This window comes from Pieris rapae, chromosome 9 (assembly GCF_905147795.1).
Source record: "Pieris rapae chromosome 9, ilPieRapa1.1, whole genome shotgun sequence".
In the NCBI taxonomy this organism is placed as follows: domain Eukaryota; kingdom Metazoa; phylum Arthropoda; class Insecta; order Lepidoptera; family Pieridae; genus Pieris; species Pieris rapae.
This window is the reverse complement of record NC_059517.1, coordinates 5,943,985-5,958,845: the sequence shown is the minus strand read 5'-3', so window position 1 is coordinate 5,958,845 and position 14,861 is coordinate 5,943,985. Positions and strand designations below refer to the sequence as shown.

General features: G+C 31.9%; 1 protein-coding gene across 2 annotated transcripts in view; it reads right to left on the bottom strand.

Annotated features, from left to right (window-relative positions):
• Positions 1–14,861, bottom strand: part of LOC110996284 (kinesin-like protein CG14535) — a 194,721-nt gene that overhangs the window by 9,686 nt on the left and 170,174 nt on the right. For both annotated transcript variants that reach the window (XM_045629420.1, XM_022263880.2), the window contains exon 4: positions 1,850–2,053. In XM_045629420.1, coding sequence (XP_045485376.1) covers positions 1,850–2,053 — 204 coding nt within the window. The remainder of the gene's footprint in view (positions 1–1,849; positions 2,054–14,861) is intronic.

Below are 14,861 nucleotides of genomic sequence, written 5' to 3'. Positions count from 1 at the left end.
TGCTGAAGCCGCGTACAAACTATTTGAAGAAGTCTATTAAGTATGAGGGTGTTCAATTGTTTAATCAATTACCATCTAAAATTTGGAATATTAGTGTGTTTTACAAATTCAAAAAGGCAGTAATGCATGTTAGAGTGAACACAGTTGACTAAAATTAAGACGGCTAATGGCGACGTGTATCTCGCTCGTATATATACATATTAATATTAAGTTTCTCATGTAAATAAAATATTTTTTTGAAATGACAAATAAAGTTCTTTAAACATAATAAATTAAAGTTTTAATAACAATTGTCCTCACTCGATAAGGTGTATATATCTAATAGCATTCATTGCAGACACATGTTTCACAATTGAGCTAGGCGCGCACAGCCATTAATACGCCATAATCCAAATAATCCTAGCCGCCGCATTAGCCACTTACTATAGCTTAATTTGTAGCTGTTATTGCTTATTCCAATTCGGTTTGTTTATTGGTTGGTTTTACTACGACTTGAATTTCTACAGAATTTTTTACTGTATGTAACGAAACGTCGATTAAATTTAAATTATGTTTAAATAATTAAAAGTTTACAATAATATAACTTTAATCTGTTAAAAAAGTGATTTTTTTTAATGGTATACATTTTTAAAGAATTTTAGATTTATCCTAGTAATAATACTTTAATGCCCACTTATGTGGGTGATTCCCATTAACAATTTATTTTATTTATCTTTTAGTATTTTAATACTATTGTGACTTAAAACTTTTAAGGTATCGTAAAGTATATTAGTTTTATACATTCAACGTTTAACTGTGATAAAATCTTATTTAACAATAGTACAATGCCTGTATATCAGTTTTACATCGGTTTGGGTTCTAGCCAAAAATTGTAGACGAGATTGTAGCGTGTATTATTAAAATACACTATTTTAATTAATCTCCTACCCCACTTCAGATAAAACTTGATTACGAAGAATATATAAGATATTCAAATTATTTATTTTCAGTAATTTGATATATTAGTCCATAGGACTTTAACTTTCTCTTTACAAAACAACTTTTATAGAATAGGTTTGTTTCCTTATTTCAATAAATAATAATAAGGATAAAAAATATGATGTTTTATATTTTTTATGGGAGACCGGTTAATAACAATACCGGTAAAAACTAGTTGTTTTTATGTGCTACGCCGTAGTTGAAGTCTACGAGTTACGTCGTACGATATCTGCTACGAGATTTGTTTCACGTAAATATAAAAGTATTTACTAATAAAACTGTTTTACTTTCGCTATAATTATTCAATTAATAACACTGAATGATTCACCTCTTAAAGCATTATGAAGGTGCTTAAATTGTTTTGAAGGAAAATTTTAATGAACTCGTCCCATCACTAATTGAAAACGCTTATACATAATGCGAGGGTTTATTAAATTTGAACAATTTCTGATAAATGATTTTGCTGCCAATAAAATATTATTTTGAGTGAAACTTAATTTAAACTGTGCAAGTAAGATAAATAACCACTCTCTTTATTAAGATGCCTATAGATAAAATGATTTGAGTCGCAGATAACAAATTGACCTTACATTTTCATCGTACTTTAGTAGATGTTTCTTACATCATTGATTCGTTTTTTAGTTTAAACTATACGTAAAATTGTATAGTTAACGTTAACGTTATACGTACCGATTAATTGTGATGAAAAACTCTTGCAGCCCTCTGTGAGCGTATTTGTATAATTTTTGGTGTTAATAGTAATATGTTTTGCTGTATATGTGTGGGTTTTGTGCTCAGGGTGTTATTTTTAAATGTCTCAGCAAATAATATACGTTTTAGATTGCTAAGCGTAAGCACGAATATATCATACCTGTGAGTCATCTTGTGAGAAGATAGCATCAAAAGCAAACATCTTAGGTGCTGCCACGCCCACTTTTCGGTCCTCCGGTGCACTGGTACCTGGTGCTGTCTCACATAGTGTTACTTGCTTCTTGCGCTTATCAAGTGAAAAGGTCTGTGTACCACTTGTGAATGGTCCTTCGCCAGATGCACCAACTCTCAACATTACTTTCACCTGAAACAAGAAGTACATGATTATTCATGCTCCCTAAGACTTCTATATAATTCAAGTCAATTGAAATTATATGTGGATGTAATTTGCTAGTTTTTGACCGAAAATTTACTCGCGTTTATCTTAATTTGTATTTTTTTGTAAATTTTCCCTCCCCATGATTATTTTATGTTCAATGTAAATAAATAAATTACAATCAATTGAGCAGTTCCTACTGCATGTGGAACTCATTATGGTAATTATAATATCCATATTAGGATGAGATAAAAGCTTTCCTTAGCCATTGTAATGTTACTTACTTAAATAAATACTTAGACAATTAATTACAGTACAAGTGGCTCTTAAGAAAATCTGTCTCAACCCCTAACTATAATTAAAATAGTTAAGCACTCGAAGTGATTAGTTACATAATTCGCGTGTGTAATGAGACAGGAATTAATTACGCTTGTCTTGTTATGAAGTTTATGGGGCGTATTGTTCCTACATACTGATGCTTTGATTTAAATTCAACTCGCATGCCGTAAAATTTGTGCCTCGTTTTGCCTTTTGCCATTGTTTTGTAAGGGCTGCTCTTTGTAAACATAATTTCAAAGACGCTTAGCTTTCAAAAGTAAATAAAATATTTATTGTTACGTATGTCAAAAAAAAGTGTCGGAGAGTTTATTGCCCGTTCTTCTCTTCCATTCTACGCCCTTGGTTTGAGAACTGGCAGTAAATGTAAATTCACAATTAATTTTTTGACGCTCTGAAGTCGCTGTTTACCTATATGATTAAAGATATTTTTGTTTGTTTGTTTGTCTATAAACATCATTATCTTTAATTCTAAACTGAATAAAATATTTAATGTTGTAATCATTACGTGTCCTATATACATACTTTATATATTATTATATATTACATTTATGCATTTTTTTAGTCACTGGAGTTAAAATTAATGTTGAATGTCCGCAATCCTATTATAATTCACTCTATGATGAGTTGATACAATAAGCCCTCAGACGAGTAGAGCTCTAAAGCTGACGTCACTGTTCTGACAGGAGCGCCGATTGTGCACTGTCATAATATAGCGCTGGCTCTGTGGTTTATGTATTGAATGGAATACCTATATTAAAAATTATGCAAATGTTACCCGTAATGTTTTTAAATAAAGTGTGATTAAAATAAACAAATACAATTTCAAATAAAATTGCACTCGGGGACTACCGTGGTAAAGCTATTACATTGCATTTTTTATTAACTTATGCAATTATAATTATTTGTTAATTTTTATTTATGCAGTATTTTTTTTCTTTGATATAAATTTAATGTACCACTCTACTAGCCTCATATTAACATGCCTATATATTCTGTCTCACTCTAACGCGTACCTGCCGCGCTTTCGCTACATCAGTTCGCAGTATGCGCTCTGTACCGCTCCAATCCTATTGACCGCACCTATATTACGTCACCGTGTGTTCGGTTTATTTTCGTTACGGAATTTCTTGGTTCAGTTGTCGCGATCGAAGCCCGAGATAAAATCTATGCAATAGCTTAATAACAAAAAAAAGTTTTGGACGACTTGGCCTAGTTGCTTAAGCGTGTAGCTTCCGTCATTAAAGTAGTAAGTTCGAACCCCGCCTATGGACTTTCTTTTATGTATGCATGCCTTAGACCCAAAAAAGTCGATGGCGTCAGGCACAAGAGGCTGATCACCTACTTGAATATTAGATTGACAAATGAACACAGAACTATGAGACCTAGGCCGAAAAAGGTTGTATCGTCACTAATTTAATTAGACACAGTAGAGTATTAATTGGACAATACAGAATTATAGCTGTATCATAAACTGCATTATTCGGAATTCCTAGATAATTGAAGTGTACTGAATTAACGTAATAACTGAATTGTAAAGCAAGACACGTTTCAAGTTAGCATGCATGGCACGAGTACCGCAATTACTTGATTGGGTTATGGAGGACTGAAAGAAAACGCTTCAAAAAGTTGGCGATAAACTTGAACGATAAACGGGATTTATAAATACAGGCATTGTTTGCTTGTGTGGCGAAGCTTAGAGTTTAGAGTATATAGAAAATTTATCTAGTGGTTAAAGCACTGTTGCTCTTAGTGATTTCAGCTTGCGACTCAGTTATGCACTATTATGCACTAATGAACTGGCTATGTGCGCATTCAACATTAGTAGAATGAAGGATAACGTCCTTGTGCTGTAGATCCAAAATGTTAATGGAGGTAGAAAAAATAAATTATCACGAAATAGATACAGAACTTTGGGTCAAGATCTAGAAAGGGTGTGTCGATACTTTTTTTTTTAAATAATTTACATGGTTAGACTGGAGGAGGACCTGCTACACGTGAAAGCCAGCAACTGGTGCGAGGTGGCAGAGAACAGGGAAATGCCTCGTTTTGGAGGTGTCTAATGTAATAATAATATTGTCATAGTAAATTCATTAAAAACTTTAACTCATTTAAGATTTGCTTGAACCCACAATGGTTCACAAAAATAACTGTTGTATGATATTGTTCACTATAAATGGCATTGTGCCGATTCCTGGAAATCATATAAACTAAAGAATTTTCAAAATTCCAAGTTTTTAGTTCTGGATATTCGTTTCACTCAAAAAAGTCTTCATCTTTATAACAGTGCGATAAAATTTGTAACAAATAAGAGTAATGACTATTATTACAATGTGATAAATGTATATATATATATATATAAAAGCTCGCGTTTTGACAACTAACAAGCCAGGTTGTGTCGTCTCCCCAAAATAACTGAGATTCCATTATCACTCAGGAGTGCTATAATATTCTAACAAAATGACAAACAGTCCTTGAGGAAAAAACAAATATGGCTGTCAACAAGTAAAATGGCTTCGTTACCGGCACAATTTCTCTTTTTTTCTCTCACAAAAACGTACAAGGAAACCATTTTGTGCGACATCAAAAATTAACTTTGATATAAGGATTTCATAGGATAACGCTCGTTAAAAGCTTCCTTATTTGATGTATATAACTTTAATAAAATACAAATTGCTTGTTTTGTTACATAAATGGTTCTTAGTTATATAGCATGGATAGAACTGCAAATAAATGGGAATGTTTTAAACTTAATTAGTTTAAACTGTAAAACGCAGCCTACTGTTCCACAGTTCTCTAATACTTTTGAAAAATAGTGATATTTAAATGCCCAGAATAGACGTGAAATCATAAAATTATATTACTATGTAACATATTATCTAGGCTTTTAGTTAAGCAGTTATTCATGTTATTCAGTAAATTTATGCCTCTTTTTCATAATAATAGAAATTTTGTATAATAGAATCACATTGAAACTGTCACTTCAAATTTGGTCGCGTTACTAACATTATTTTAATAATAATAATAATTTATCTCAATTTATATTACAGGAAAAACTTATATCTAATTGCGCTAATTATATAAACAAAATTAGTCAGGTCTGACGCTGAACTAGGTGTGAACCTGTATTTCAGCATACAGCGCTTAACCCCTTAAATATATTAGGCAAAAACTCAATCATCATCAAGTGCATGACTCATTGGCGAAGCTTATATGTTGTAATTACAATTAATTAAAAAAGTAATTCTATTATGGTGTAAAGTGTTCAAGTGTTCTTATTAAAAGTATTAGATGATGTAAAACTTTACCTTGAAAGCGTATTGATAAGTTCGAGTAAATTTGACGGTAATATTGGGCCGTTGCAACGCACGCAGTCATGCATGAAATTAAGGCAATAATGAAACGTGCACATGTGAGCTTTTGATATGTGAAGGTTGTGTGCAAGCTCCTCTAAAATTTGAGACAAGTAATATTGAATTGTTAATTAATGTGGTTTCAGCATACGAAAAGTATTTTTTCATACAATTATTGTATTTTATTATTTGCTATCACGAAAAATGGATTGATATTCATAAAATTAACAAGAGAAACTATACAACTCTTACTTTTTGTTACTCAGTGTCCATAAATTAAATAAATTATTATAAATAAAAATATGCATTAATAATTGGTGAAAATGTATTAGTATAGACCGCTGCCTATCTCCTTTCTTTTAAATAATAAGTTGCTAAAACGATAAAAAATTAAATTAAACTATGCAGTAATGTGTTCATAATAACGCTTATTATGACAAACAGCCGTAATTCAGCGCAAAAAACTAATTTCCATATGTTCGTATTTTATCAAACCAATACCGTCATAAAATCTTTCGAATCACACATAAAAGAAAATCAGCATCAACATTTACCTTACTGCGATTTACATAACCCTGTGCGTGTCGATAAAGTGTTGGTGCGATGCGACGACAAATTTGTTCGGGTCGCTCGTAAAGAATTTTGGAATAAGGTCAGGCGAGGTTTGTATTGACACCTATTCTGCTATGCGCGGCTTATTTGTATTTTGTATCAGCACCCAAGGTTCATATCTCTGCATGTGTCTACATTAAAATGTTTTATTATTTTGTTCTAGTTTTAAAATAAATATTTTACTAGACCGCTCAAATATTGACGGAAACAAAATTAATTTACCCGAACACTATTAAGAACTGAATATAATTTCTGCAGAAGCCCTACATCTTTTAGTCGATACCAACTCCGGGGAAATAAATACAGATAATACAACATTTTCTACAGCTGTGATACTTTTTTAAATTTAACACCTTTGTCTTCAGTCACCGTGACCGTGATCGGTTTAATTTAAATTATGTTTAAATAATTATAAGCTTACACTAATACATAACTTTAATCAGTTAAAAAGTGTTTTCTTTAAATGTGTCAAAGTTTTGTTAATAAAAGACAATACTATGAATTTAATAACACATTTAAAATAATAAATAAAAAGTAGCCTTTTTATTTCTGGCAATAGAACAAAGTCAACTTAACCGCTTAAACAATTATATATACATTAAGAAAATAAAGAACACTATTTTTTTATATTTATATATCTACTTATTTTTCAAGGGCCTCCTCTGCCACACGTACCCCATACAATACACATATAATAAATAATTAAATTTATATGAAAATTTAATGAATAATGAATTACTCTATGATTTTAGTATAGCTAAGGATAGTACGTTGTAATAAAATGTTGAGAAATAAAAATAAACATTTACGTCTGTTTTGAGACGTTAAAAGTTAATGCTAAAGTTATCGTTTATTTTAAGCAAAGTATATTTTGTCGGGTTTATACATCCCCTAATTTATACGTACAATAGCGTTCGTTGTCTGTAGGTTGTATATCGGACAACTTCACAACAACATTGTATAAAGTGAACATAATAAGCGATGTTCTACACAAAGATTAACAACAGCACACTGGGCATTGAAACTAGCACAAGTTTAATGTATTATTCATGGAAGTGCGGGGCGAAAGTAGTAGTATAGTGTTATGTTAATATAGGTATCAATAGTGTTATATATAGGAGCTTCCTTCGATTCCCGGCAAAAGAAATTAGAAATGCCTCTTTAAAATTTATCACGGAACAGACGTAGAAATGTAGCTGCATCATGTGTCGAATGTTCAATTATGATATGATATGATTTACGGGACATGAAATAATGTTGTTAGATTTATAAAAAAAGATATAAGGAACTTCGTCATAACACGATTAAAAAAATTAGTACGAAATCTGATATTGAAATTGGATATATTGAAAATCACACTCGCTATTGAACTTACGGGGTCGCTTTACTATTGCCACGCGAACGATTTTAATATATCCTCAGTGATGCGATAAGCTAAAACTGGATCATCATGACACGAACTTTCAATACTCTTTTGAACACTTTTATTCAACTACAAAAGAATGTCTTGGAAAAAGAAACTCTGAAAACTTAGCAAGATTGTGTTCAGTTTATATTTATTCTATACAATCCATTGTTAAACTTCGGTGAATGTTCAAGGTTTTCTGTGTAAGTTGAAACACAATACTGAAAGTCAAGATTACGAGAGAAAAGTACTCCTGTTTTGAAGTCTATTAGTTTGCGCTTGTATTGCTTATATTCTTATCGTGGGAAATCGAGTTATATGCTTTTATTTAAGAATGGTTTTCATGTAAAAAAACGTGCGTGTACACGCGCATAGTGTACGCGCAAATTGTAAAAATTACTCTTATTTATTTATTTTTATAACAAATTGTCTCTGTGTATACATTAAATTTCTAGACCATTCGATACTTTTTTCTTAGTTGTATTTTCTGTTTTAGTTATTTATCTGTTTATTTTTACACACCTTTTGCTTCAGTTTTGACTTTAATGAATGTTAACTGAAACTTTATTAATAGGTTAATTAAAAATATGTCAATATTACCTAACCCTTTAGATTTAAAAATATAACTACTCCCATATGTTACACTAATGATAGTCACTAAAAGTAACTCACCCATTAACCAAACAAGTAAATCATGGCGAGAAGCAAACTTACGATCTCGGTAATGAATTATGTAAATCTTTGTAAGCGGTTACATCGTAATATTGTAAGCGACACTGTAGATCCTGTAACACAGATTTATGGTTACTGGATGGTCTCAGAAACTATTTGAACTGTTTGAGTCCGTTATTGAGAACTTATTCGAAGAGGAAAAGTGAAAAAGAAGACTAGAGAATATTAAGAATATTTATACAAAATATGAGTCAGTAAGTTTTCCGAAAGGACTGATTAATTATAATTTGCGGATACCTTTTCACTAATCGAACTACTAAACTGTATAAGTTAACCTAACCTAACGAGTAAATACCTTTATACTAATTTTATGTTAACCCTTTTTAAACCTTTCTAAAAACATGAAAACGATTATAAGTACTCCAGACAAAACGGGAAGTCTCATCCAGGAAAACTAAATCTTAACTTCCGCGGAATTTCTTTGAAGATGTTATCTCAGTAAGCATAAATTTGGGCGAGGGCGCGCCGCGGGGCGCAACGCAGGTGAAAATTATCAAAGGGGAGAGACAGATTTAAACCAAACATCGGTTACGAGTTATAGCTCTCGGCTTCTGTATATAAATGGGTGGTTATCTTCTATAGACTATAAAATATTATGAGCTCTGCGCGTGTCGCTTCTAGTTCGGTGGGGTGTTTTATGATCTGTGTAATTTTGAGGTCTTGTTGAGTGCTTGCGGTGAAAAGTTGATTAAAGTTTTGTAGAAATGAGAATATTCTTAAAGGACCTTATGAAAAGTTTTTAAAAGAGACCCGATTTAACAAAATTAGGATATGTATTTAGTGAACCTATCTCATTAATTCATATCAATTACGACTAAATAAAAAAAAACTTGGTGATTAAAAAGGAGTGTAGTAAGGAGGAGCACCCTTTAATTGAGAACCGGAAGTAAATGTAATAAATATTTAATATGTATTTCTTTATTGACGTTCATAAGTGTATATTGTGTTACGTAAATGAATAAATGATTTTGAATTTTAATTTGTCAAGCGATAATCAAATTGATGAATATAAAAATAGCTGATAATATTTTAGCAAATTTTGAACCTAATACCTTCTCTACCGTAATCTTATTTAAATAAATAAATCAGTGGCGCTACAACCTCTTTAGGTCTTGGCCTCAGATTTCTGATTCATGATCATTTTTAAATCTAATAGGCAAGTAGGTGATCAGCCTCCAGTACCTCACACACGTCGTCGACTTTTTGGGTCTAAGACATGTCGGTTTCCTCACGATGTTTTCCTTCATCGTTCGAGCAAATGTTAAATGCGCACATAGAAAGAAACTCCATTGGTGCACAGCCGGGGATCGAACCTACGACCTCAGGTATGATAGTCGCACCCTGAAGCCACTAGGCAAACACTGCTCAGTAATCTTATTTATTGTTGTAAATGTTATATGGGAGAAAATAAATACATTATTATTATTATTAAAAAAAAATTTCGTTGAAGTTCATCGTTCGTTGTCAATATGCACTACATTAAAAATACATTTAAATAGTCAGCAAATTTTAAGCAACCTTTATTCATTTTTTTAACCTCACTACTATAGTTGAATCTTAAGGGGAATCAAAATTTAATACTGCAACGATCTTAAATATTTAAGTAACACTTACAAGCGCCGTTTACTTAACCTGGGGTTGCTATATTAAAGGGCTCTCCAAGTGGTATATGGAGTGCTTGCTGTGATATAATGGCAACACAGGATTTATTTCCCAGTCAGTTTCTTTTCGTGTGATATTAACCCAGTTATGAATCGTATGTATGAGCGTCGTAATGTCGTATATATTTAATTAATGAGCTAGATACGAATTGTAAAAAGCATTTGTTTTAGAAATTGTCGTGGGGCTTTAGGATTTAATTTACAGTTATATTTAAAAAGATAGTAAAAATGAGTATGACGCAATTATCTACAGTTTTAAACAAAATTACAATTCAGTCATTAACGACTTACAGCGATCCATGCTTCCATGGTACTGGAAGTTCTTCCTCGACAAGCAAACCAATACCAACAATCCAACATATATTTTGTATGACAATGCCCAATCATAGAATATGGAAGAGCATGAACTCTTCTCAACTCTCAAGTCTTGATTAACCAGCTCCATAGTAAAAAAAAATTAAACTGAGACATTTTTTATCGCGCAAACTTCAAGCTTATCCCTTTTTAAGAATACGTTCCGACAATACGCAAATGACTTCTATTATTAAGATACAATAGAGATTGCTATTGCTATATATTGTATTATTATCATGTTTAATGTCTGGGTTATGCCTGATAGTATTTTTTCTTACATTCCAAAATTCCATTTTTATGGATGACAATGCTCCGCACCGTTCTGTCAACTTGGAAGCATAAACGTAAGAAAGATGGATTTGTTATTTATTTTGGTCATTTTAAGTCCTGACTTCAATCTAATTGAATTGCATGTCTGGGACGTTTATGATTAGCGCAGCCGCCAAACAGCAGGGTGCTAAAAACGTCGTCAAAATGTTATTAAAAACATGGCACACTTGTCCATGTACACCAATGATTCAATCTGTGATTTTGAGTGAGAGTGACCTTCTCTGAGACCGACGTTACTAGGTTTCCATAATGGTAACTTTTTTTTAAAGAAAAAATCTTCTTGTTTTTTTTTAAAACTTTTAATTAGTTTATACGGTATTAAAAAACATTTCCAGAGTTTACTTAACGCATATTAATTTCGTGTAAATTAATTCTAATTATATAGACTTGTTAATTTAATTTTTTTGACGTAGTAAATAAGAATAGTATCATATTCTAATGCTGTTTAACAAATTCGGTGTAAATATTACGAGAGGATTTTTGCAATAGAGACATTAAATTAGACACAAATAGATACCTATAGTACATAGAATTTATAGTGTTTTTACTACTCCTTCATTAATTGAAGAACATTAAACCAAATAATTAAAATTGTACGAATATTGTTTCTCTACTAGCGCATAACTGTAATTTCCGGTAGAAATAAAACAAACAATTTCTTTAAAGGGTTGAACTCAATTAAAATAACGGACAATTGAGAATTAAATCGAAAAGACAATCTTGCTGAAGCCCCCAGGCTTAGCTCTTGAGAATTATAGCCGCCGTAAATCTATGAAGTTAAGGGTTAACCCTTGGAGCCCTGAAATGGGAGCCCGTATTTCAAAGGCCCCATAAAAAAAATATTATATTCCCGATTAGTACTTATCATTTATTTATTCAATAATAAGGAGTGTATTATTATTCTCATTTATTTATTCAATAATGGCACTGCAGACAAACGGAACAACATTATAATTGTGTGTAAGCATTTCTTCGTGCAAGTTATTGATATATTTTTGAGTTAAAAACTTTATAAACCATAATATAGAATTCCAATATTTTAGTGACAAAAAATGATGAAACACATTAATATAAATACACTTAGAATATGTCACATGTATTATGGTCCGAAAAAAATTTATAACAGTAATTTTATGAGCTTTAAAAATTAATAAAATAATAATAAATCTTTTCCAAAAATATTTATAGGCTATGTAAATACATAATTTTCTTATCTGTATAGTTAAGAAAAATATAGATATGGTTTAACAGATAATAACTAACGTATTATGGAATAGTTTTATCTAGTAATATTTTAGATTGATATAAAAATTAAGGGCCCTGGAGTTATGAATTCCTCCCTGTTAGGCTGGACCGCAAACGATCTCATAAAGTTGAGAAAAATAAAACTCGCTCCATTAAATAATCCCACCTTCATTGAGTTTCATCTTAAGCTATAGGTACTTTGGCTGTTAAAATATTTTTTGTTTAAACTGCAAATTTTTGTAACATAAAAAAGTTTAGATGTATGTTGCTCAATCACTAAATTCGATTCCTTCAAGAAAAGAGCGTATCAGCTCTTGAAAGGCCGCAAACGAGCCTTCTGACAATGTTATCTACCACAGCGACAGAATTGCTATCTAAAGTTCTAATATGTAACTACTAAACGAATCGAATCGAAATCGGTCCAATCGCTCTCTCCCTTTTTTTCGACAAAAACGCTGCACACTTTCGTGACGTTTCATCCGTAAAAATCCGGGGGCCTTTCCGTTACTAAACGATCTATAAATTGCCTTAATAAAAATAATATATGTATATATAATAATATATATATATATGCCGAATAAAAATCCACGTACAACAGTAAAAAGGTAAATCTATATATATAAAAGAAAGTCGTGTTAGTTACACCACTTATAACTCAAGAACGAAAGAACAGATTTGAGTGAAAATTGGTATGGAGGTAGCTTAGAGCCAGGAGACGGACATAGGATACTTTTTATCCCGTTCGACAGCGTTCCTGTGGGACTTGACATGAAACGTCAGTCACTATAAAAAGTGGTATAATAAATAAGAATCAGACTTGGAATAATAAAACGCAAATGATAGCTATGTAATTGACGTATAATGACAGCTATGTAATGACGTATATATGACAATTTGATATTTGTAAGAAATCAATATTCAAAATATTTCTATTAAATAAATACGTTTAATTATTTTTACAATTTACAATTTAATTATAATGATAGTGCTATTGCCCATTCGTATAAACAGTGAAGAGAACTATAAAACTCGGTATTGTCGTATGTATACAGTTCATCCAAAGAATGATGAATGTTTCTATTTGTTGTTGTTGTCGAATGACGCATTTAATCGAGTATTGGAACGGGAACGTGAATATGATCACCAGGAATTAGATTTAGTAGTTCAAACGAATGTACCCCTGTTGAAATACCAACAAAAGGAAGTTTATGATACTTTAATGAAGGCAAACGATGATGAAAATGGTGGTTTATATTTCCTAGATGCCCTTGGTGGAACTGGCAAGACATTCCTCATGTCATTAGTTTTAGCAACTGTTCGGGCGAGATCCAACATAGCGGTTGCAGTTGCTTCTTCTGAAATAGCAGCCACATTGTTAGAAAGATGCCGTACGGCTCATTCAGAATTAAAATTACCGTTAAATCTTCAAACTATTGGAGAACCAACGTGTAATATTGCAAAACACTCAGCAATGGCCAAAGTTTTAGCGGCATCGAAAATCATCATCTGGGACGAATGCACAATGGCGCATAAACGTGCATTGGAAGCACTTAACCGAACATTAAAAGATTTACGCAATGAATCGAGATGTTTTGGAGGAGCAATGATTTTACTGTCTGGCGATTTCCGCCAAATACTGCCAGTAATTCCAAGATCTACGGCTGTCGACGAAATAAACGCTTGCCTCAAATCGTCAAATCTATGGCGCTATGTGACGAAACTGCAGCTGACAACAAACATGAGAGTTACATTGCTTACTGATAAAAAAGAAGAAAAAGAATAAAGATGTAGATGACCTGAACTACATAATGGTATGCGTTTGGTGGTTAGAAAATTGAAGAACAATGTAATTTACGCTACGATAATGATAGGAAAATTCAAAGGTGAGGAAGTTCTTATTCCGAGGATCCCGATGATCCCAACCGATATGCCGTTTGAATTTAAAAGACTTCAATTTCCGATACGTCTTGCATTTGCCATGACCATCAACAAATCACAAGGCCAATCCTTAAAAGTTTGTGGTTTAAATCTAGAACATTCATGTTTTTCCCATGGTCAATTATACGTGGCATGTTCACGGGTCGGAAGACCATCAGCGTTGTTTGTTTTTGCGCCTGATAATAAAACAAAAAATGAAAAAATGTGTATCACAAGGTACTTAAGGGAAGAGCAACCTATGTACTAAAATACAGAAATAATAATGAATGATTAATGTAGGTATTTAATTTTTTTGTATTTTTTCCAATAAAAAAACCCAAACTGCTTATTTATTGCCATTAAGGCGGAACAAAGTTCGCCAGGTCAGCTAGTGTAAAGATAAAAACACGATGATCCAAAATGCTATGTTTATGCTGGGAAAGTGTTAAGTTTCCATTTAATAAAGTTTAAGTACTAAGATGGTTAAGCCCAGACTGCATCTTGAGAATAAATGCGGTAAGGCTACGCCCACACCTACTGTTAATACACCATACAATTGTGATTTCGTAATTTTTTTTCGATATATTAAAGTTATTTTGGCAACTACCTATATTGTTTTACTATAGAATTTGGCAATGGTAAATATCTTGAAATTATCTAGGATAACAAAGGAAATTGAGAAAAAACAGACTAAACATTTTGTTGTAGTCCAGAAATGTGTGTTTAGCCCTAATCTTGAACGTGAATATTGCAAGTTCTGACCAAGTTGTTTAAATCACTAAGTCCGAAGTTGCTGACGTTAAACTTGTAAATTGGATTAGCGCCGTCAACAATGTGCGGCTGACTCATGA